Source organism: Schistocerca gregaria, chromosome 1 (assembly GCF_023897955.1).
Source record: "Schistocerca gregaria isolate iqSchGreg1 chromosome 1, iqSchGreg1.2, whole genome shotgun sequence".
NCBI classification, from domain to species: domain Eukaryota; kingdom Metazoa; phylum Arthropoda; class Insecta; order Orthoptera; family Acrididae; genus Schistocerca; species Schistocerca gregaria.
Window position 1 is genome coordinate 149,481,607 of NC_064920.1, and position 24,175 is coordinate 149,505,781.

At 38.3% G+C, this 24,175-nt stretch overlaps 1 protein-coding gene across 1 annotated transcript in view; it reads right to left on the bottom strand.

The window, feature by feature from the left end:
* Positions 1–2,103: 2,103 nt before the first annotated feature.
* LOC126334986 (proteasome subunit alpha type-2) overlaps positions 2,104–24,175 on the bottom strand; it is a 33,296-nt gene continuing 11,224 nt past the window's right edge. Inside the window, exons 3-6 of the mRNA XM_049997799.1 lie at positions 21,659–21,772; positions 14,315–14,456; positions 2,827–2,982; positions 2,104–2,371 (exon numbers count right to left, since the gene is read on the bottom strand). Coding sequence (XP_049853756.1) covers positions 2,197–2,371; positions 2,827–2,982; positions 14,315–14,456; positions 21,659–21,772 — 587 coding nt within the window. The 3' untranslated portion in view covers positions 2,104–2,196. The remainder of the gene's footprint in view (positions 2,372–2,826; positions 2,983–14,314; positions 14,457–21,658; positions 21,773–24,175) is intronic.

Consider the following 24,175-nt stretch of genomic DNA (forward strand, 5'->3'; position numbering starts at 1 on the left):
GGCCACGTGTGAAACCACACGTCATTTATCAGCTGACATGCCTGCACTGCACAGCCTTTTACAATGGTATGACAACAACTAAACTGGCTGAGCGCATGAACGGACACAGACGAACTGTCCGCCTAGGAGATGTCCAATACCCAGTAGCGGAGCATGATCTCCAGCACAATTCTAGGGACCTAGGAACCTGCTACACCGTACGTGCCATTTGGCTTCTCCCACCCAACACCAGTCCCTCTGAACTGCGCAGATGGGAACTTGCACTCCAACACATCCTTTCATCCCGCCATCCCCCTGGACTGAACCTACGTTAACCAACCTCACTCCCATTTACTCTTCAGTCTTCTCCTCTTTCCCTTTCCGCTTTAGCCATTCATGCATCTTTTCATCCTACATCTTTATACTATATACCTCTTTACTTCTGTATGCATCCTCTTTGGTTTGAAGCTGGCACAGTACCTACAATAGAATGTCTTTGGCTTCCCTCTGACAACCATGCCTCCATCCTTGCTACCCTCCCTGTTTTCCTTTCCCTGTTGCTCCATAACCTAGGTTGTGAGTAACTAAATCCACTTTCCTTTCTTCCCTTTCTTTCCCCTCTCTCCTCCCTGATGAAGGAACATTTATTCCGAAAGCTAGGAACTTAAATTTTCGGTTTTTTTTTTGTGTATCTATCGGCTGTACTGAGCTGAGGTAAGTACTGGCCAGCCCCTCTATCTCTTTGTTAGTATTTGTTTCACATCTTTATATAAGATTTTCCATTAATTATTTAGTGACAATCCCACTGAAGTGACCCACATCATCGCACTGTGGTCATGAAGCTTGTCCACAAGTTACCATTACAAAGCACTGGTGACATTTCCAGTCTCCACCTCTGAACCAGGGATTCATCAAAACCACGTGTACCCAATAATGAGAAATTTGAGGTGCTCACTATTTAGCTGAATCCAGGGGGCACACATCACTTACTGAACACCCCACAAGGAGTGATAAATGTCCTCTTTGACATTCCAACACTGTAGTTTCTTAGTAAGATTCACAATGCTGTTCTGGCCAAGCCTCTTCCAAAATGTTTTGAGTGTCTACCATTATTGTTCACACATTTGACAACAGTTGCTTTCAGCTCTGACTTCCTTGATGATCACCTTGCCCCAGTGTTCAAATAGGATTTCTCTTGACCTCTTCTCTGGAACATTTTTATCAAAGCACTCGCCATATCACTGCAGTTGTTTTACTTACTGGCGCTAACAGCTTGGAAAGAGTGTGTACTGCATACAACTTTTACATCCTACTTCATTTCTACACACACACACACACACACACACACACACACACACACACACAGTGGGAAGGGTGGAAATGGTACATGAAGTATTTTTGTCTACCTTCAACTTAACTGCATTTTCCAATAATTTGCAGAATGCACTGGTAATCAGTACACTGGAAAGATAGTTTTTAAGTGATCCTATCAAGTAATTACAAAATTTCAATATTTTGCAATACCCTCTTTCATACCCAGTAGTATAACAGGTTCTGTAATCTCTTTGCCCACTGACGCTAAAAGAAAAGGTAGAGTACTACAGACTAACATTTTATCAATGGCAAGGTCATTACAAACAGAATCCCAACTAACACTGGACAAATACATGACAAATCATGTCACTGGTTTTCCAAAGGAACATAATAGAATTTACATTGAGATTTGCAGATGTAATGGAAAAAATACAAATTTCCACATGTGCATTATAAAACTACTACAACTGAACTGGAGTTCATTGTGTCACTGAAGATTATGTCCCTCACTAACATCCTAATACAACCAGTGCACCTGTATTTGTTCTAGTTTACAAATTTTCTTCAAGTAATGGTTTGTTCCCAGCAAAACAATTCTTAACACTTAATGCTGTTATGAAGCGAATGGCAGTAACATAAACTAACTAGAAGGTCTGTTATGAAAGGTTTAACAATTCCTGAAAATTGTTATTTTTAATATATAATTTGTATTCGTAAATACTTACCATAAACGTACTTTGCATTCGTATCACATTGTAATAGCTGCACATACTACAAACAACAAGGAGTTCATATCCAAAGACTACAAAATCACTTGTATAAAAGTGTTTTATTATGACAACAGGGCACATCCCACTGTAACATTTTCACACAACACATTCAACAACTTATTGTTCCATAAAATTATGGGATATTTGCAAGATAATCCTTAATAGTTGATGGATCAAGCCGCCTAAATCCCTCAGCGTCACAAATTCCAACTTCAATGTTATCAGCTGTCATTTGTCCTTCAAATCCTTCCTTCAGTGTTAATATAGCGGTGTGGACTGCATCATCAAGTTCGAGGTCTTCACTGTATCTAAAATACAAAATATGTTTTCATGTTTACTTCTTTCTAGAAAATTTTAGTAGTAAACACTATTGTGGAAAACCAATTGAGCAAAAGATTATAGAACCTACAACATAAAACTAAATGAATAGAAAATAACATGACAGAGGAGGTGACCTTAATCTTCCAAATAACTCCTCCAATGAGAAAACACTGACCAATGAATGAATTGCTGAATATAATGTGTAGCCCTGCATAACTTTCATAACTGTACTGATAAAAGTAAAATCGGAACTCTCTCTTAATACAGCGATAATGAAAATTACAGACTGTGAAATACATGTCTGTCATATGTGCTACAAAGAGTTGTGACTCACAGTGCAAAGTTCTAGTTTTTAAGAGCAAATTTGACAAATTGTGTTCCCACTTAGATGATGGCAGTCATTATGAATTGTATTTCTTTGTTACATTAGTAAAAAGCTTACCTCTTTTCAAGGAATGTTTTCCCATTAATAAAATTCTTTCCCATTGCTGTTGCTTTCCAAGCAAAATATGCTCCTGAGGGGTCACACTGGAAGAGGTACGGACGGTTTTCATCCCAGCCACAAATCAGAAGGGACACACCAAAAGGACGAACACCACTGAAAAATATGAATAGAATGAAGAATACGAAATATAACAGACATCAAAGACAAGACGAGTGACCTGAAGATAAATAGCTCTAACATCCTCCCTGCAGACGAAGGCTCCATTACTGTGGTACATGCTTGTGAGAATTATATGGTAGAAAGGCATCATCAGCTCTTTGGCATCTTGTCACACACAACAATCGTTTCAGACTCATTGGCTGCAATTGTGTACATTAATTTTTACTGTGTCTCAGCTGCAACAGAAGTATTTTGCCTACACACACACACACACACACACACACACACACACACACACACAAACTGAATGTAGCACTGTGTAGAATACAGAAATGGTTGGTCAGTTACATTCCTCTATATAGTTGAATTTTGTTACTGTTATTTTGTTGGGACTTACTGATTTAAAAGTTTATTTACTGCAACAACAAACATTTCAAAATTAATTACTTAAGCACTTAAAAAGACATCACATTTTTCAGTGCTCACAATTGTCACCATGAGGTCACACACACAGTACATGACACAACCTAGAACTTTGTTCTTACTTTACTTGAAGTGCCTTTTTTTCACCTTGGTTATCTAAACAATTTTTATGAGTTTTGATTGGGATTTTTTCAAAACAGACATGTCAGTTTTTATTACTAATAATTTTTATAATTAGTTGCAATTAGAAAAATTAGTATAGTATTCAAGATGCAGTTATCGACAACATGGTTAAGCCTACTATATAGTATTATATACAGAAAAGTACTGCTACTAAGGAAATTATTTGTGACCTTATGATTTTTAAGTTCTGTTCCTCAAGTCAAAGTAACAGTGTTTCAAATAAGCAAGATGCAGACGCCATTTTAGACATGCTGATCAATGAGAAGATGTCAGATTCTGACTTATCGTAAGAGGGAGATTCAGTTTTGTATAGAATCCTCCTGTATTTTGAGAGAAAAAGGTGAGAGTGGGGGCTGATAAAGTAAACAGAGATGAAAGATGTGTGTAATGTCACTGGTGACAGTGACAGCAATATTCAAGAAAGTAATGATATAAAATACATTTTATTAGAAACAAAGGACATCAAGTGGCGCCATCATCCAATATCTATACTGGATTCATATTCTGAATGGAATCAACATACTGAAGAAGAGGAGTTACTTTCTCTTTCAGCTTACTGAAGTAAGTGCACACCCAATGACCTCTCCAGCACCATGGTTGATATGGCAAACATATATGCATTGCAAAGTGGTAGAATTAGCAATTTCAATCAAATGGCACTAGCTGAGCACACAACACTGTTTCGGTTTCATATAATTATGGTAGCTCCAAAATTTCTCAGAGTTTAAATGTACTGGGGCATGACAATGAAACGAATTATTCTTAGATAGCATGTCAAGAGGCAGATTATACCAACTCAGACCAAATTTGAACTACTCTTCATAACAGATGTCTGCAGTTAATTGTGACGAAAGAATTAACAGTTGATGAGGCAATGATCCCCTTTACAAGGCATCTCTCTCTGTGAAATGGAGCAAGGGGCTGGGGCAAGCAATTCCACGATGTATCAAATGTACAGGTTACGTGGTAACAGCGGACAAGCTTATGATTTAGTTCTTTTTCAGGGAACAACTGAATTTCAGGAATCTTCACTGAAGACACTTGGACAAGGACTAACAGCAGCTTTTCAGTTGGCCCAGAGAGTAAAAAGGAAATACAGAATTTTGATACTTTTTCTTCACACAAGCTTCTCCAAGCACTGAAACAAGATAACATTTATGCTGCTGGAACTGTCAGGGACAACTGTTTTGCTAACCCTCCTCTAATGCCAGACAAGGAGGCACTGAAAAAGGGAAGAGGATTTTCAGAAGAAATTTGCAGCATGAATGACATAACACTGATAAAATAGATTGATTTACAGTTGTTCGTGGTTTACATTTTATTAGCAAAGGAGAAACTGAGAAAGTAAATGCTCGGATGGGACAAGAAACAAAATAAGTACACAACTACAGAGATTGTAGAACGTTATGAATATAATTTATGGAATCATTTTGTTATTTACTAAAAACAAATTTTACATCTGTTGTGTGTGTAGGAGTTCTCATCCACCTGCACCATGTAAATAAAGTCTTTTGGTCTGAAGTGATTTCTGTGTTCATTGAGATCCAGTGCACGTATCTGAGTACAAAGCAGCATATTTAGAAAACTGGTGCACATTCACTATGTGATCAAAGGTATCCCGACACCTGGCTTGGCTGAAAATGACTTGCATGTTTGTGGCACCCTCCATTGGTAATGCTGGAATTCAATATGGTGTTAGCCTATGCTTAGCCTTGATGACTGCTTCCGCTCTCACAGGCATACATTCAGTCAGGTGCTGAAAGATTTCTTGGGGAATGACAGTCTATTCTTGACATAGTGCTGCACTGAGGAGAGGTATCAATGTCAGTTGGGGAGAGGTATCAATGTCAGTTGGTGAGGCCTGGCATGAAGTTAGTGTTCCAAAACATCCCAAAGGTGTTCTGTAGAATTCAGGTCAGGACTCTGCGCAAGTCAGTCCATTATAGGGATGTTATTGTCATGTAACCACTCCGCCACAGGCCGTGCATTATGAACACATGCTCTTCTATGTTGAAAGATGCAATTGCCATCCCCGAGTTGCTCTTCAACAGTGGGAAGCAAGAAGGTGCTTAAAACATCAATGTAGGCATGCGATGTGATAGTGCCATACAAAACAACAACATGTGCAAGCCCCCTCCATGAAAAGAGTGAGCACACCAAAACAACACCACCTCTGAATTTTAGTGTTGGCACTACACACACTGACAGACGATGTTTACCGGGCATTTTCCATACCCACACCCTACCATCGAATCGCCAAAATATGTACCTTGATTCATCACTCCACGCAACATTTTTCCACTGTTCAATCGTCCAATGTTTACGCTCCTTACACCAAGCATGGCATCATTTGACATTTACTGACATAATGTGTGGCTTATGAGCACCCACTCAACCATGAAATCTCAGTTTTATCACCTCCCGCCTAACTGCCATAGTACATGTAGTGGATCTTGATGCAGTTTGGAATTCCTGTGTGATGGTCTGGATACATGTCTGCCTGTTACACATTACGATCCTCTTCAACTGTCGGCAGTCTTTGTCAATCAACAGATGAGGTTTTTGTGCCGTATGTGACCTTTTTCATTTCCACTTCACTATCACATTGCAAACAGTGGACCTATGAATGTTCAGGAGTGTGAAAATCTCGTGTACAGACGTATGGCACAAGTGACACCCTATCACATGACCCCGTTCGAAGTCCATGAGTTACGCGGAGTGCTCTATTCTGCTCTCTCACGATGTTAAATGATTACTGAGGTCGCTGGTATGGAGTACCTGGCAATAGATGGCAGCACAATACACCTAATATGAAAAACTTTTTTTTTTGGGCGGGGGGGGGGGGGGGGGGGGGGGAGGTGTCTCCGGATACTTTTGATCAAATGGTGTATTTGTATAATTCATGTTTCTAACATCATTATTTAAAAAAGTTTGCGTGCTACGGAAACAAAGTCTGAAAGAATTAATGACCACATTCCTTCCATCCAAAGTGATATGCATAAAATATTTGAAACCTTAAGGCCACACATAATACTCCCATAAGGCTCCTTACCCATTCTGATCCACACACACACACACCTTATACCTCATTCCCGTAATACCTAAAAACAGTGAAAGTAATTCATTCACCCAAAATCTTATTGAATGCTGTCTCTGGAAATTATTTTGAACAATTAGCTCAGGGACCAACAAATGTGAACAGTTGCGAGAACATACTTGGCGCCTAAGCAACAGATAATGGCAACCAAACAGCATCATGATGGATACAGGGATTAGCGAGCACAAAGTCATTGTAGCAAGACGGCGGGGGTAAAATACAGGGAGCGAAAGGCTATTTACAATTTGTACAGAAACCAGATGGCAGTTAAAATAGTCGAGGGGCATGAAAGGGAAGCAGTGGTTGGGAAGGGAGTGAGACAGGGTTGTAGCCTCTCATCGATGTTATTCAATCTGTATATTGAGCAAGCAGTAAAGGAAACAAAAGAAAAATTCGGAGTAGGTATTAAAATTCATGGAGAAGAAATAAAAACTTTGAGGTTCGCCGATGACATTGTAATTCTGTCAGAGACAGCAAAGGACTTGGAAGAGCAGTTAAATGGAATGGACAGTGTCTTGAGAGGAGTATATAAGATGAACATCAACAAAAGCAAAATGAGAATAATGGGATGTAGTCGAATTAAGTTGGGCGATGCTGAGGGAATTAGATTAGGAAATGAGACACTTAAAGTAGTAAATGAGTTTTGCTATTTGGGGAGCAAAGTAACTGATGATGGTCGAAGTAGAGAGGATATAAAATGTAGACTGGCAATGGCAAGGAAAGCGTTTCTGAAGAAGAGAAATTTGTTGACATCGAGTATAGATTTAAGTGTCAGGAAGTCTTTTCTGAAAGTATTTGTATGGAGTGTAGCCATGTATGGAAGTGAAACATGGACGATAAATAGTTTGGACAAGAAGAGAATAGAAGCTTTCGAAATGTGGTGGTACAGAAGAATGCTGAAGATTAGATGGGTAGATCGCATTACTAATGAGGAAGTATTGAATAGGATTGGGGAGATGAGAAGTTTGTGCACAACTTGACCAGGAGAAGGGATCGGTTGGTAGGATATGTTCTGAGTGATCAAGGGATCACCAATTTAGTACTGGAGGGCAGCGTGGAGGGTAAAAATCGTGGAGGGAGACCAAGAGATGAATACACCAAGCAGTTTCAGAAGGATGTAGGTTGCAGTAGGTACTGGGAGATGATGAAGCTTGCACAGGATAGAGTAGCATGGAGAGCTGCATCAAACCAGTCTCAGGACTGAAGACCACAACAACAACAACACTAATATCAATTTGCTGTAAGATTTTGGAAATAATACTGTGGTCTAATATTATGAATTACCTTGGAGAAAATTATTTATTGACTAATAGTCGATAAGGGTTCAGAAAATATTGTTCTGTAAAATAGCTATTTACTTTCAAAGAGTAATGAGTGCTATCAGCAGGAAATGTCAAATCCATACTTCTAATCAAATTGCCCGCCTACCAAGTATTGTCTTAGTTGTGCATCTGGATTCATAATTTCCTGATAGAAAGATCACAGTTCATAATAATTGGTTTAATATCATTGAGTAAAACAAAAGTGATATCTGGCATTCCCCAAGGAAATTTTATAGGCCCTCTACTTTTCCTGATATACATAAATGATTTATGAGCCAATCTGAGCAACCTGTGATTGTTTGGAGATGATGCTGTCATTTACTGTATAGTAAAGTCATGAGATGATCAAAACAAATTATTGCCAAATGATTCACTCAAGGTATCTGTACGACACGAAAAGTGGCAATTGACTCTAAATAATGAAAACTGTGAAGTCATCCACGTAAGTATTAAAAAGAATCTGCTAAATTTCAATAACATGATAAACGACAATCTAAAGGCTCAGAATTCAGTTAATACTGAGGGATTATGATTATGAATAACTTAACTAGGAACGATAATATAGATAATGTTATGGGGAAAACCAGAAGACTTTGAAATATGGAAATTGGGGTGGCAGTCATTACAACAAAGGCATTTTTCATTGCAACAGAGCCTTCTCATGAAATTCCAACCACCAGCTTTCTTACCCAAATGTGAAATTTTTTTTGGCACCACCTGCATAGGGAGAGTTGATCATCATAGGAAAGTAAGAGAAATCAGAGGTTGGACAGAAAGACTGAAACGTTCATCTTTCCCACATGCTGGTCCAGAGCAGTACAGTAGAGAAATAACTTTAAGGTGGTTCAATGAACCCTATGCCATGCACTTAATTGTGAACTGCAGAGTAATCGTGTAGATATAAATTCCTGTAACCACCAGCTGCTGTATAAACTCTACTGAATGGTGCTTCTGGTTTTTGTCTATATTGACAACCTCCTGGCACTGGCCAAAAATTCATCATAGAACCTTGCTTTCTGATGTAGTACACATAGTTGCCGTACTGGCCTGATTAGTCAAACATCACTATTTATATTACATGTCGCAAGGAAAACCATCCCAGCAACCTCCACCAATGAATACAGCCACTGTTAATCAGTATTCATTCCATCCACAGGAAACAACAGATACTACTTCCCTGTACATCTGGTTTTCAATTCCAACCATCCCATTTACATTTGCCTCTCACACTAGAATGCTACCTCTTCCAAAAGCTACCTGAAGGCCTTCCTTAAACTTAATTTACTGTCACTCTATCCCATTTCAACCCTAACTATAACAAACCCCTTCAACTCTGAATGCAAAATGTGAATCAAGGAGACCACTACATGAACCAGAATGGCTTCATTATACATCAACCTTTTCAAGTGCTTAATGGAAGAGGCACTCCTGGAGACCCAGAAGCGTGGCAACTTGGCTTGATACAGATTTATTGTAAACATGTTTGAAGTCAGGACTCATGGCGAAGAAGACCTGCTCTATACTTTCTGCAACTTCTTAATAACTTTTAGCAATGCAAAGTCACCTCACACTTTCAAAATGCAAAGCTATCTTACCTATTGTTGACCTCCACCTTACTGAAGCCAACATCCAAGTCTCTGTCAATACAAAACGAACCAAAAGGCAACAGTAACTATCGTTGAAGGACAATTAAATTTTCCAGCTTGGCTGTTATGCAATCGCTGTCACTTTCATCATGATCATTTGATTTCATCTGTTACCCATTTTCAAGTGAATACTCCTATATTCTTAAAAACATGGGCAAGAAAAATGTTCTATACTTGTCAACATTTTAGAATAACTACTGACACAGAGGCAGCATACAAAATAAATAAATACATAAATTTCACCACACCCCTCGCACATACCATCCTTTCAGATTTAATTTGGCACCTGAAACATCTTCCTTGTCAAACACACTTTACACGCCTCAAAAACTACACAGCCAAGGCTATGATTTCCTCATATCAATCCCCAGAGTGGGACTGTCTTTTCACATTATGAACAGTTGCCTACTTTCACCCTTCTAGCTTATTTAACATCCGTGTCACAACATATGACAGGAAGGATAGGAACACAGGGATCAGTTGCAATCCCACTTGTTTTTTATTACTCTTGCATATTCAGATTTCAGCTACAGCTGTCTTCAGTGCATACTAGTGAGTTGTAATCCAACAAACTCTAAACAGTACATGTCACCATATGACTTTAATGGTGTACAGGTATTAGTAATTTCCTTCCACCTATACACCAACTAAGTCCAACACACCAGTAAGAAACCTCGACCACTATTCCCCTGTGAAGGTTCTTACCTCTGTAATTGTGCAAACTGTATACCCTGCCCCATGCACCCACAAACTACCCACTATTCCTCTGTGAAGGTTCTTACCTCTGTAATTGTGCAAACTGTATACTCTGCCCACTAACATAGCCCCACCGAAGGTAGAGCCTACAGCATCATGGGCAGAGCAACTAAAGAAACAGAAATGTTTTCCAACTAACATAGAAATGACCACTACTACACTGGCAGAGCACACAAACGGGCACAGAAGAACTACTATCCCCTACTATTATTCCTTTTTCTTGTGCATGGTTGACATGGTTATTAACCATTTGCCATTGTTAATTTAAAGGGTGACCAGATACTCATCCTTTCACCACCCCTTTATCCCCCCCCCCCCTCTCCCAGCCCCACCAGGCTGGAATGTGTGTATTCCAACTGTCTGTCATATGAATGTGAGCCACAGCTATCTAAATTCTTGCAAAACGTGTTACAGAGGCAGGAGTGTGGTAGCAACCTAGATGGATGTAGCTTTAAAATATCATTCATATCTACATATACATGGATACTATGCAAATCACATTTAAGTGCCTGGCAGAGAGTTCATCGAACCACCTTCACAATTCTCTATTATTCCAATCTCATACAGCACGTGAAAAGAACAAGCACCTATATCTTTTCGTACAAGCTCTGATTTCCCTTATTTTATCGTGGTGATCATTTCTCCCTATGTAGGTCAGTGTCGACAAAATATTTTTGCATTTGGAGGAGAAAGATGATTATTCAAATTTTGTGAGAAGATCCTGCCATAAGGAAAACACCTTTGATGTAATTATGTTCACCCGAAATCCTGTATCATTTCAGTAACACACTCTCCCACATTTCGCAATAATACAAAACGTGCTGCCCTTCTGTGAACTTTTTCGATGTAATCTGTCAATCCTATCTGGTAAGGATCCCACACCAATATTCTAAATGAGAATGGATAAGCATAGTGTAGGCAGTCTCCTTAGTAGACATGTTACATTTTTTAAGTGTCCTGCCAATGAAACACAGTCCTTGGTTACCCTTCCCCACAACATTTTCTGTGTTTCCTTCCAATTTAAGTTGTTCTTAATTTTAATTCCTAGGTATTTAGTTGAATTTATGGCCTTTAGATTTGACCAAAGTTTAACAGATTCCTTTTAGCACTCATATGGACGACTCACACTTTTCGTTATTTAGGGCAAATGCCAATTTTTGCTCCACACATATCTTTTCTAAATCATTTTGCAATTTGTTTTGATCAGCTGATAACTTTATTAGTCGATAAATGACATTGTCATCTGTAAACAATCTAAGACGGCTGCTCAGACTGTCTCCCCAAATTGTTTATACAGATAAGGTACAGCAAAGGGCCTATAACATTATCTTGGGGAACACCAGAAATCACATCTGTTTTGCTCAATGACTTTCCGCCAATTACCACAACTGTAACCTCTCTGACAGGAAATCAGAAATCCAGTCACATAACTGAGACGATATTCCACAAGCACGCAATTTTACTACTAGCTGCTTGTGTGGTACAATGTCAAAAGCCTTCCGGAAATACATAAGTACGGAACCGATCTGAAATCCCTTGTCAATAGCACTCAGCACTTCATGCAAGTAGTTGTGTTTCACAAGAGCAGTGTTTTCTAAATGGCTGTGTGTCAATAGACTGTTTTCTTCAAGGTAATTCATGTTTGAACACAATATATGTTCAAAAATCCTGCAGCATATCGACGATAACGATATGGGCCTGTAATTTGATGGATTACTCCGATTACCTTCCTTGAATATTGGTGTGACCTGTGTAACTTTCCAGTCTTTGGTTAAGGATCTTTTGTTAAGTGAATGGTTGTATATGGTTGTTAAGTATGGAGCTATTGCATCATCATACTCTGAAAGGAAGATAATTAGTGTACAGTCTGGACCAGAAGACTTGCTTTATTAAATGATTTAAGTTACTTCACTACTCAGAGGATATTTACTTCTATGTCACTCATATCGGCAGCTGTTCTTGATTCAAATTCTGTAATATTTACTTTGTCTTCATTAGTGAAGGAATTTCAGAAAGTTGTGTTTAGTAACTCTACTTTGGCAGCACTGTCTTTGATAGTATCTCCATTGCTATTGCACAGAGAAGGCATTGACTGTATCTTGCCACTAGCATACTTCACCATGACCAGATCTCTTTCGATTTTCTGCAATGTTTCAAGACAAAGTTTCATTGTGGAAACTATTATAAGCATCTCACATTTAAATAGCTAAATTTTGAGCTTCTGTAAAAGTTTGCTAATCTTAGGGATTTTGTGTCTGTTTAAATTTGGCATGCTTGTTTCGTTGTTTCTGCAACAATGTTCCGACACGTTTTGTGTACCAAGGAGGGTCAGTTCCGTCATTTGTTAATTTATTTGGTATAAATCTCTCAATTGCTGCTGAAACTATTTCTTTGATTTCAAGTCACATCTGGTCTACACATACATAATTTGGAAGGAGTGGAGATTGTCTCTCAGGAAGGTGTCAAATGAATTTTTATCTGATTTTTGCATAGGAATATTTTTCGTTTATTTTGGAGGATTTGGGGTTACAATATTCAATCTCACTACGACAATTCTTGTGTTCACTAATCCCTGTACACATTTTGATGCTCATTATTAACTCAGGATCCAGGCCAGCTATCACACTGACCATCATCACTAATCCACTCGGCAGATTTGATCCGGGACCTGCGCACTTCCCCGAACAATATGCACAACTATCTGGGTGGATAACTGTCCTTTGCCGTTGTATATTTTTTAATTTTATATTTCTTACAATTTTTTTTTTTTTTCCAAAGCCAATTTCATCTCTCCTCCTCCACTCCAAGATTGACTTTCACCCTAACCTACCCCTGGCACCATTCATATCATTTCTTGTACTCTTAGTTTGTTTTTACTTTTCACTGTCATCATCTCAGGATTGAATCTGACACAGTAGTTACTGACCTCCTACTATCCCTCACCTTCCTCCTGATCTTTGTTTCCCCTCATCCTCACAACAAGTGGGCCCCTCTGAACCTGGTGTTTGCGTGGCCTGCATTTCTTTTTTAACTTTCCCCAAATAGTCCCTCTTTCTGCAATGAAGAAAGGATGAGTAGTTGCGGAAGCTAAGATAGTGTCTTGTACTTTTATCCCTATCATCGGTACTGTATTTTGCTCGTGAAGGGAGTACTGACCAGCAATGAAGTTTCCTTCTGAAGCAAAGACGCAGGTTGTCCTCCTGATATCTCTCAATAATTCTAACTAATGTATATTATAAAGATGAACTGACATCCTACTGCCATTCTCAGCAGAGCACAAAAATTACATTAACTTCGTAAGCTTTCTGTCATTTCAAGAATGTACTTTAGAAGTAACTGTCAGTATATCTTAATTCCATAAAGCAGGTGGAAGAGAAACATTATTCAATATAACAGAAGAACAATTCTTTCTACAGATACTTTCAATTCCAATGTCTAAGGTTACAAAGGACAACACAGAAGGAATAAAGTGTTATTTACAAATGGTACAGAAAGCAAACTGCAGCAATAAGAATCAAACGACACTACAGGGTGGCAGTACTGAGAGGAAAATGTGTGTGAGAGAGTAGTAGATTATCTTCCATGTTATTCTAACTGTCTGTGTTCCTGTTAACTACCTCTGAGGATAAAATCTGGAAAGCTTAGAATCCATTCCAGTTTTATGGAATGCCTCAGCTATAGTGCATGTTATGACCTTCACTCCTTGCATTATTTGTCATCCACCTAAAATTTCTAGAATTGAATTACTTTTTTGGCACAGATTACTTTGTATCATAGTTTATTATCTCTAAATGTTACATCTTTTTTTGTTTCTGTATACATTTAACAGATAGCAATACTTGTTATTTTAGAACATGCTCAGATGTTTTACACGATTGAAAGAAAATTATGCAACTTACCCAGATTGTGTATACTCCTGCATGACCATAGCAACTCTCTGGACCAACTGTGCAGTTGGAATAGGTTCTTGATATATAAGCTGATACTGCTGAGCCATCTTTCTTGCACGTTTCACTAACAGTCGATAATCTGGACCCATACCTGAACAAGGGCATTCACAATTAAGATCAACCCATCAACAAAATATAGAAAGAAAAGGCAAACACTTCATAGTACTCAATATAAAGTTGTAGCTTCACACAATACAAAACCCTGCCATCTGCTTAGTGTAGTACATCACTTTAAGGAACATACAGTACGTGTGGCCATTCCAATATATTTCGAACAGAATAATTATATGACCGTAAATAATTTAATAGCATGTTGTTCCAAGCTTTCTACATCATTGCAAAACAAGGCCAATGCAAGTTACTGCAAGATTATCAAATTACAACCATGCGTAAGTTTCCAAGATAATCGCATCATATCTAATACAGCACTAGTGTGTGTAACAAGTTTCGGAATGTTGTCAACTTTATTTACTAATGTTCAAAGAGTGAATAAGTGATGCTTATAAAGTAATCATCTTGACCGCTCATTTAGCTGCTAGTACTACAAAAGCATGACCTGAATAGTGAAATGACTTTAGTCCAGCTGCTGATAACTGCTGGATATAAACAGAACACTAAAATTTGTTTTGATACTACAAATTCAAAGCTCCATTATTCATTACCCATTTGGTTGTAGGAATCTTTCAGCTAATTGGCGATTCTTTCACCTCTTGCAGTAACTTGCTAACACGAAAAATGTCAAGTTATGTCATGATTCAGAATCCACATTAAACTGTATTTCCCCCTACAACTGGTTGAATAACTCACCTTTACTGTTTTTATTTACGGTGACACTCATACTCAAACTATGGCCAGATTTCGCAGTCTGCTGCAATAGTTAGCCTTTCAGGAAATTCAAATAGAATGTTTTTAAATCATCAAAGCAAACAATAGTGACTTCACAACATCATGATCCTCTACATTAAATGAACAGTTTATTTAGTTTTCAGAAAACATTCAGTGGTCACAGGTTAGCTACATCTCATGTTACTTCACATCCTCATTTCTGTTGCTTATCATGTGGCACAAATATATTTTTACTGTTACGGTGATTATTTTGTGAATAATTATGAGTCAGGACTGCACTGTTAGTCATCCCAAACAGAGAACATACTTTGCTCAAGCTTCACACTTTGTGATATGGACTGTGATAAGCTCACACAACAGTGTTCATCTTCAGCAATAATAGCACAGAAAATGCCATAAATTCAGATAAGTAGAAAATGCACACATCTTCCATATTTACTTACTTGTGTAAGCTGACTTCCAAATTTTTCTTTGATAACAATGAATGAACCAGATAGGTCCGATTCAAAATTCTAGATTCGAACAGTCTATTCTTCATGTCAAGTTTGTATAATTTTCAGAGGGAGTATCAAGCCTTGGATGTATTGTGATACATAAATTGTCAAATATGAGTGCTTGTGCTTTATACATTCTTAACAGAACTATCCTCATTAACCCACAATTCAAGAAGTGTGGTCTCTAATCCCACACCTACCTTAAATTGCCAACCCGACGATGTTTTGTTGTCAGTTACATTACTGTCTTCTTTGTAGTTCCCAGCAATGAACATGAATTTGACAGACCTTTTTTTTGCACCTATCAGGTGGAATTTTTATGTGCAAATTTAAACCCTGGAATTTAATTTATTTGGAAATTTATTTGCTACAGAGATTGTATAATTTTTCTGAATGTAAAATTCAGTACTCTCACAGTCTATTTGGGTGTACTATTTAAAAGAACCACATGAAATAATGTGCTTTTGTGTGATAAATAGTGAAATGCTGCCAAATTCGTGTAGTGCAATAAAATAAACTAGAAGCATTTAAACAACACTTAAATGATTGTAAAAATAAATGTTATATAGCATAAATTAAAAATTCCAAACCATTTTTGGCCTTAATCTCTCTTTAAACATAGAGGTCTTAGAGACCCCACCTTGTGGTGTACATTGCAGGAAAGTCACCTCGTGAGTTAACGGTTAATAAAGGTTGCGGAGGGGGGGGGGAGGAGGACAGCGGGGCCGGAGGCCGGGGGGGGGGAGGACGGTGGGGTCGGGGGGGGGGGGGGGAGGACTGTGGGGCGGGGGGCGGGGGGGAGGACTGTGGGGCCGGTGGGGGGGGGGGGGAGGGGAGGGAGCAATTCATTCAAAATTTCAGTGTTTCTATGTGAATGAAAGCGAGAATTTTCAGGAGTTTTGCATGTTGTACGTAAGATATTTTGCAGTAAACTGGGGTCTGATCTACAGTTTATGCAGCATTTACTTCACCATATTGTGTTACATTTACTGATCTCTTCTAACAAGAGTGTATATTGTCATTATCACAAATTAACTGCATTTTTAAATTTTTTCATGACTGCAACCCTAAAAATGTGTCGAGGAATTGATAAATTTTATCCCAAGTTGTAATATATCGAGAAGAATAGGGAAGGTTAAAAAGACCTGCCTTGGTAACAGAGTTTCAACATATGAGGGTTGACTGAAAAGTAATGGCTCCACCTTGATAACCCTTCAACAGTTAGCAGTATTGGTATGTGGCAGGTACTGGCTTGTTCCGTAGCCTCTTCTCTACAGCTCCAGTTGGCACGAATCATTAGCACTGAACAGTTGTGCTGTTACAGTGTACAGTATGGAACCCTGTGCAGACAGTTGGTCAATACGATTTAAGCAATGTGCAGTCATAGAAATCTTGACAGCAGAAGGAGTCACCCCAAAGCAGATTCATCAGAGAATGAAAGCAGTTTATGGTTATTGTGTTGATGTGAGTACTGTGCATCATTGGGTGAATAAGTTTAACACTGTTTAAGTGGAAACATCTGACCTGCGTGACACAGAGTTGGGTATCCTGTGACGGCCACCACAGAGTTTCAAAATGTTGACAGATTGATTATGGACGGTCATCGTATCACTCAGAGACAAATTGCAAGCACAATCGGCATTTCACAAGAATGTGTGTGTCACACTATTGCTTTGCTTGGCTATCAGAAGATTTGTGCACGAAGGGTACCACGGATGCTCATTCCTGAAACGAAAGTGCACAGACTTGAAACTTGTCAGGAACTCCTCTCATGTTACGAGAATGAAGATGATGCCTTTCTCCATTCAGTTGTGACATGAAATGAAACATGGGTACACATTATGACCCGGAGACGAAATATCAGTCTATGGAATATAGACACAAAGACTCACCCCAGAAAAAGAAATTCAAGATGCAGCCCTCAGCTGGAAAAATCACAGCCGCAGTATTCTGGGATGCAGATGGTGTTATGCATGTTGATTTCCTTGATCATGGAACAACATTAAATTCGGTGTGTTACATCACAAAGCTGCCAACTCTGAAACGACGGCTAACAGGAGTCCAAAAGGAAAAGATAAATGTTTTGCTGCAGCATGACAACGCCAAACCACACACTTCACATGCCACCAAAGCTGAACTACAGAGACCGAATCTGACCACCAAACAGCATCCTCCATACAGTTCATATTTAGCAACGTCCTACATCCATTTGTTCCCGACAATGAAAGATGATCTGCGAGGACATCATTATGCTTCTGATGAAGACATTGAGAGAACTGTGAGACTGCGGTTGCGGAAACAGTGTCGACTTGTGAGGTCTTCAGAAAACTTGTTCATCGTTGGCTGAAATGTATCCAATTGGCTGGTTATTATGAGGAAAAGTGAATATTGGGAATTAAAGATCACATTCTGAGGATTATTTCTACATTTGATTTATTAAAATATTCCCATCCAAACCCAATCAACAAAGGTGGAGGCATTACTTTTCATTCAACCCTCGTAGCTAACTATCTACAGCACTGTCCCCAGGAGTGATCATGTCCTGGTTAAATGTTCTAAGACACACTAGGCTGCAACATCTAAGATTTGCTCTATAGGATTGAGAATTCTCCCCCTAAATATATCATGCACTGCTGCCCATGTAGCTGACTGTGAGTGAAATACACACAAAATGTCTGTCTTTTTTTATGTGGTACTACATCCAGTACCTGTTTGACAGCCAGAAGTAGCGGCACAAAATGCAAAGAAATGCACCCTCTTCATCCCACACAAAAGAGAGTATTAATTCCTAATGGTTAGTTACAAAGCATTAGCAATATTGAAATGCTAAAAGGAATGGAGCTCCGAAACACTAGGTGCAGAAAGGTTGCTAAACCACAAATTGAGAGCAGTTAGATTCTTGAGCAAAATTTAAGTCTGTATCAAAAGGATAGGCTAATGTGAAATGGAGGCAGTGTACTTCTCCCAGTAGAAAAGAAATCCTAATCAACCAATATAGAAATTGAAGTTGTATGCTAGAGTTCCAGCATCTTGTGTGGGAATAAAATTAGAACTGGAACCGTCTAACGACAATCATACTCACCCCCAGATGTAACCAAAAACTTTAGAGAAAAAAATCTCTGTTTGTTAATACATAACATCTCCAATCATACCATAATCAACAGACGAGATAATCATCCATCAGGCTGGAATTAGCGCAGTTCACGAACACACAGTTCAGATGCCGCTAATGATGGAAATATAGTGCATCTAATGATAACAAATAAACCTGACCTCTCTGTGGATGTCCACATTGAAACTGGTATCAGTGGCCACCTGACAGCTGTGGCAGCAGTGAGTACCAAAGTCCGAAGTGCTACTAAAATGAGCAGAAAGATTTATACATTCAATAAACCAAATGAAGATGCAATAGTGTCATATCTCAATGAGGAACTTCTGGTACTTTGCTCTGAATAAGAGCACATTAAAGAACTATGACTCATTTAAAATAGCAGTGCACTGAACAAATATGTACCTCACAGAACAGTTATGACAGGAGGTACAGTCACTGTAATGAAACTTCCAAAGAAAGAAAGTACTGCATAATAGGAACAAAAAAGTGTACATCTATACAGAGATGAAAGAGACACATTAGGCTTTTAAGAGGGCAATGTGTGAGGCCTTCAATGATGACCATAGAATAACATTATCCATAGATCTCCGCAAAAAAACAAAAAAAGAGATATAGTCTTAAAGTCCGTTAACATTAACAAAATTTCTGCCCAGAGATGAACTGGAATCAAGTGTAGCGAAGTAGCAACAAAAATGCTCAATTCCATTTCTGTATGATCTTTTACTAGGAAGAACATGGGAGTACCGTCCCAGTTTATTTCTCATATGACATTTTCATAAAAGAGAAAAGCTGGCCCTCAGTTTTAAAGATTATAACACCATATCTAATTCTGTGGCGAGTTTCATGGATGTAATTGATTTTCTAATTTATTTTGACTATTCCTAGTTAATATCTTCCATTATAGCGTGAAATCAGTAATTGTTTCGTAACTTAAATTCTATTGTTGACTTATAAACAAATATAAATTCTGTAATAATTATAAACATTTGAAAGAACAACTATAGCAATCTTGAAGTATCCATTTAGCTCTAAAAGAGTATTGTTTGAGTAACTCTGTTAATTTCATGATTTTAACAAATAATGTGGCTTAACCCTTATAGTAGAAGAAACCGTTAGAAAGAACGAATTTTTCCATGTTTTCAGTTAATTGAATGTGTGTTTTAATTGTAATTTCTGTAAATTAAACATCGAACAATGTGTAGGGTGCCGATTATTGTGACAATATGTAAGGGCCCAATTTTTGGTCAAGAGGCATTCAGTCCACACCCGAGTTTCAGACGAGAAATCTGTGTTGGTTAGAACAACAATGCATCAACTTAACAGTGAAATAAGTGTTACACCAATAAGCCACGTGTTAAAGCAATGACAGTGTCTGTTCAATTTCCTTGAAAAACTGTGAATGTGTGGTTAGGTTTTTACTGCTCATAGATGTTCAACCAGTATGTTGATACTTGCTTGCAACCTATTAATGAGACTTATCGAAAGTTAAACAATAGTGCACTGGTCCTGTAACTGTGAATTACTGGTGGGTTACGAACAGTGAAAGTAAAGAACTGTGAAGCACAAATACGCAGCTGTTGGCTAAATCATTTAAAGTAGTTAGTGTTCAGCTTCCACCCCCATTTTTTCAGCCAGTGAAGCAATGCAGTATGTTGACACTGAGGACAATCAATGATGAAATAAAGCAGGCGAATATCACAAACACTGTAGATACCACTAACCAAACTGTGTACTCAGCTGTTGGATGAAAGCACAGGTCACATCCATCTACCAAGAATGGCAGCACAAGTGATTCACAAAACTACCATCCAATTTCCTTGACATCTATTTGGAGCAAAATGTTACAACATATTTTAAGCTTGAATGTGATGAGGTATCTCGAGCGTAATGACCTCCTCCATGCAGACCAGCACAGATTTGGTCAACGCTGATGTGTAACCCAACTCACACTTTTCTTATGCAGTAGTACTTGATATCTGAAAAGCATTTGACTCAATAACAAACAAATACTTATCATGAAGATGCTGAAGAAACGGGACTGTCACATATTTGAATACAGACACATGTGATTGTACAGAGTTTCAATAGCTAACTGTAAACAATGAACATGGGTACTTTAACCCCCAATGTATCCCTCCGATATGGGCAGACAAGATTTACTAATTGCAGTTAGCACATAAATTAATAAATCATTCTTCATATGCTCCAAATGTGAAAGGCAGGTAAGAAAGAAGCCCTAATAACTACTAGTACAATACTTACATAGAGCAGAAGTTTTTTTTGTTGTTTATTTATTGTGGGACCTGCAGCATATATTATGTCTCAATAGGACATTCTACAGAGAACTGGAATTTCAGGAGTAATGTCATCTACACTGCCATATGTGTGTGTGTGTGTGTGTGTGTGTGTGTGTGTGTGTGTGTGTGTGTGTGTGTGTGTGTGTGTGGGCGCGCGCATGCACGCGCACTAGCCAGCAGTTCTGTCCCGTATTTTATACTTTTCTTAAATAAAATTTCCCAAGCCTAAATTTTGATTTCTACAGCATTTACGTACATCATGCTGGGCCAACGGAATAATTGTCTTCTTTCATTTTCACTATTAAAAACTAACATTAATATTCAACATTGAGGATCACAAAACACACCCAACTTCTGAGAATTTTTCATAGACACACACTGAGAACAAACGGGATACCTCCAACCTGTAAATTGCACTTGAAAATTTACATATACCAGTTACCTTAAGAGGACTAAAACTGGAATAAAACTAAATAGTCACGGCGACACAATATGAGTAACACTAGTTACAATACATAGTGAATCAACAAAAAATTACACTTACCACTGTACACCATACCAATGTGCTTTGTTATGAGTTCAACCTTATTGACACTATGTTCCTCGTAGAGAATTGACTTGTGTTTGTTTTCAGTAGCAAGAACAACTCCATTTGATGCTGTAATAAGGAAAATAAGTTACAGTTAATGATCACAAATATACAGCTAAAAAGAAGACATACTAAATGTCGACAATGATACAACAGCAAAATCTATTTACAATTCACTTGAGTCAGCAACTCCTTAAAGAGTAGAAGTTTTATGGGAAGTGTTGAAGATGCACTGTATTCCTACAACCAATAATAATTTTTCCGTGAACTGTGCCCCAAGCAGCTAGGTCTAGCTGTTACTGTAGCTGGCTGGCATGCTATGGGTCACTAGTTTAAACCCAACCACCGGTAATTGTTCGTTCTCGTTATCTTTGAATAGATATCAGTACTCTCGGTACAAAAGTTCAGTTCTGTTACAGCTGTATGTTGGTGTACAAAATACATGTGCTTTCATTAGCAAGTGTTGTTTTTTATTAACAAAATTGCTTTTTGGATGAGTACTTGATTGTGGGCATGATGCGACACTGGTGGAGATGCAGGGTACTTCGAAACATCTACATCTAGACAGATAGTCAACCAACATTTAAAAATAAATTAAAAGAATTTCTAGATGACAACTCCTTCTACTCATTGGCTGAATTTTTAGATATAAATTAAGGGAGGGAAAAAAACTAACTTAAGCATTAGTATCATGCAATATTTTGTGTAATGTAATATCTTGTACAGACATCTTTCATTAACCTGACACGTTCCACATCATTACGAAGTGTCATATTCATGATATATGGAACAAGTATTAATCTAATCTAATCTCAGTAGTTCCAATTGTGCTGTTGTTGTGGTCTTCCGACTGATATCTTGTTCGATGCAACTCCCCATACTAGTCTATCCTATGCAAGTCTCTTTATCTCTGCATAACTATTGCACCCTACAACCCATGAAGCTGCCTACTGTGTTCAAGCCTTTCTCTTCCTCTAGAACTCCTAACCCCCTACCTCCAAACTTTCTTCTATTACCAATTTGATGCCTAAGGACGTTTCCCACTAACTGATCCTTCTTTCAGCTGAGTTGTGCCATTAGTTTCTTTTTTCCCCAACTCGAATCCGCACCTACACATTTCTTATTCAACCTACTCAGCTAATCTTTACTGTTATTATATAGCACCACATTTCAAATGCTTCTTTCTTCTTGTCTGAATTTTCTGTTGTCCATATTTCACTTCCACACAAGTGTACATTCTCAATTTCAATATTCAGTAAAAGCTTCCTGGCACTTAAATCTACATTAATATTAACAAATTCCTATTTTCAGAAAGCATTTTCTTGCTTTGGTCAGTCCGCATTTTGTATCCTCTGTATTTGGATCATTATCTCTAATAATGCTGCCCAAATAGCAATACTACTCTGCTACTTTCAGTGTCTCAGTTCCTGATATAGTTTTTCCTCTTTATAGCATGATTTGCTTTGACTAATTCCATTACCTCTTTTTTACTTTCACTGGTTTTTTTTTCTTTTTATCTCTCTTCACAATGCTATCCACTTAGTCAACTGCTCTTCCCAGTCCTTAGCTGTCTGACCATCACAATGTCGTCAGCAAACCTCAAAGTTATTATTTCTCCTCCCAGAACTTTTAATTCCCTTTCCAATTTTCTAGTTGGTTTCTTTCACACCTTACTCAAGTACACTATGAAAAACAACAGGGATACGCTACAACTCTGTCTCACTCCCTTCTCAACTAAGACTTGCGTTACACGTCCTTTGCCTCTTACGATTGCAGTATGGCTTCTGTACAAGTTGTAAATAGCCTTTCCACCCTGTATTTTATCTCTGCTACCTTCAATGTTTTGAAGTGTAGTCCAGTCAATATAATCAAAAGCTTTCTCAAAATTCACCAATTCTGTAAACATGGGTTTGCCTTTCTTCAACCTACCTTCTACAATAGGTGGTAGGGACAGTACTGTTTTGTTCTGCTTCGCTTTAGGGTGCAAAAAACAACTGGGGTCATAGGTGCCCAAGTCAAAGTTATAGAAAACGAACACAGAGAGGAGTTAAATGACTATATGTTAGTTCCAATCGACAGAATAGCATACAGCTAAAACAGGCACATGGAAAATGGGCTAAAAAGCACCATGCACAAACAGAGGTCCAAACTTAAAAATTAAATGACCTTCACCATATTGCTTCAGTGGATAAAAAGTTAAATGCAGTCGACAGCCCTTGCATCACTCACTAAAACGGCTGATAAATCAGACAGCAAACCAAAGCTGTAACGTAAATGTTTTAATACAAAAAGGACATTCCAGCGGGAACGGGCGGACTGTTAAAATTTAGGCACAATGTGTACAAAGTGGTGGGGTAGCACCACTTAACAAATGACGGTGCCTAAAAAGGCAGTGCCCAGTATGCAGCAAAGTTAAAATAATCTCCCCCAGCTGGAGGGCCAAGAGGAGGTTGTTCAAGGCGCTGGGAAAGG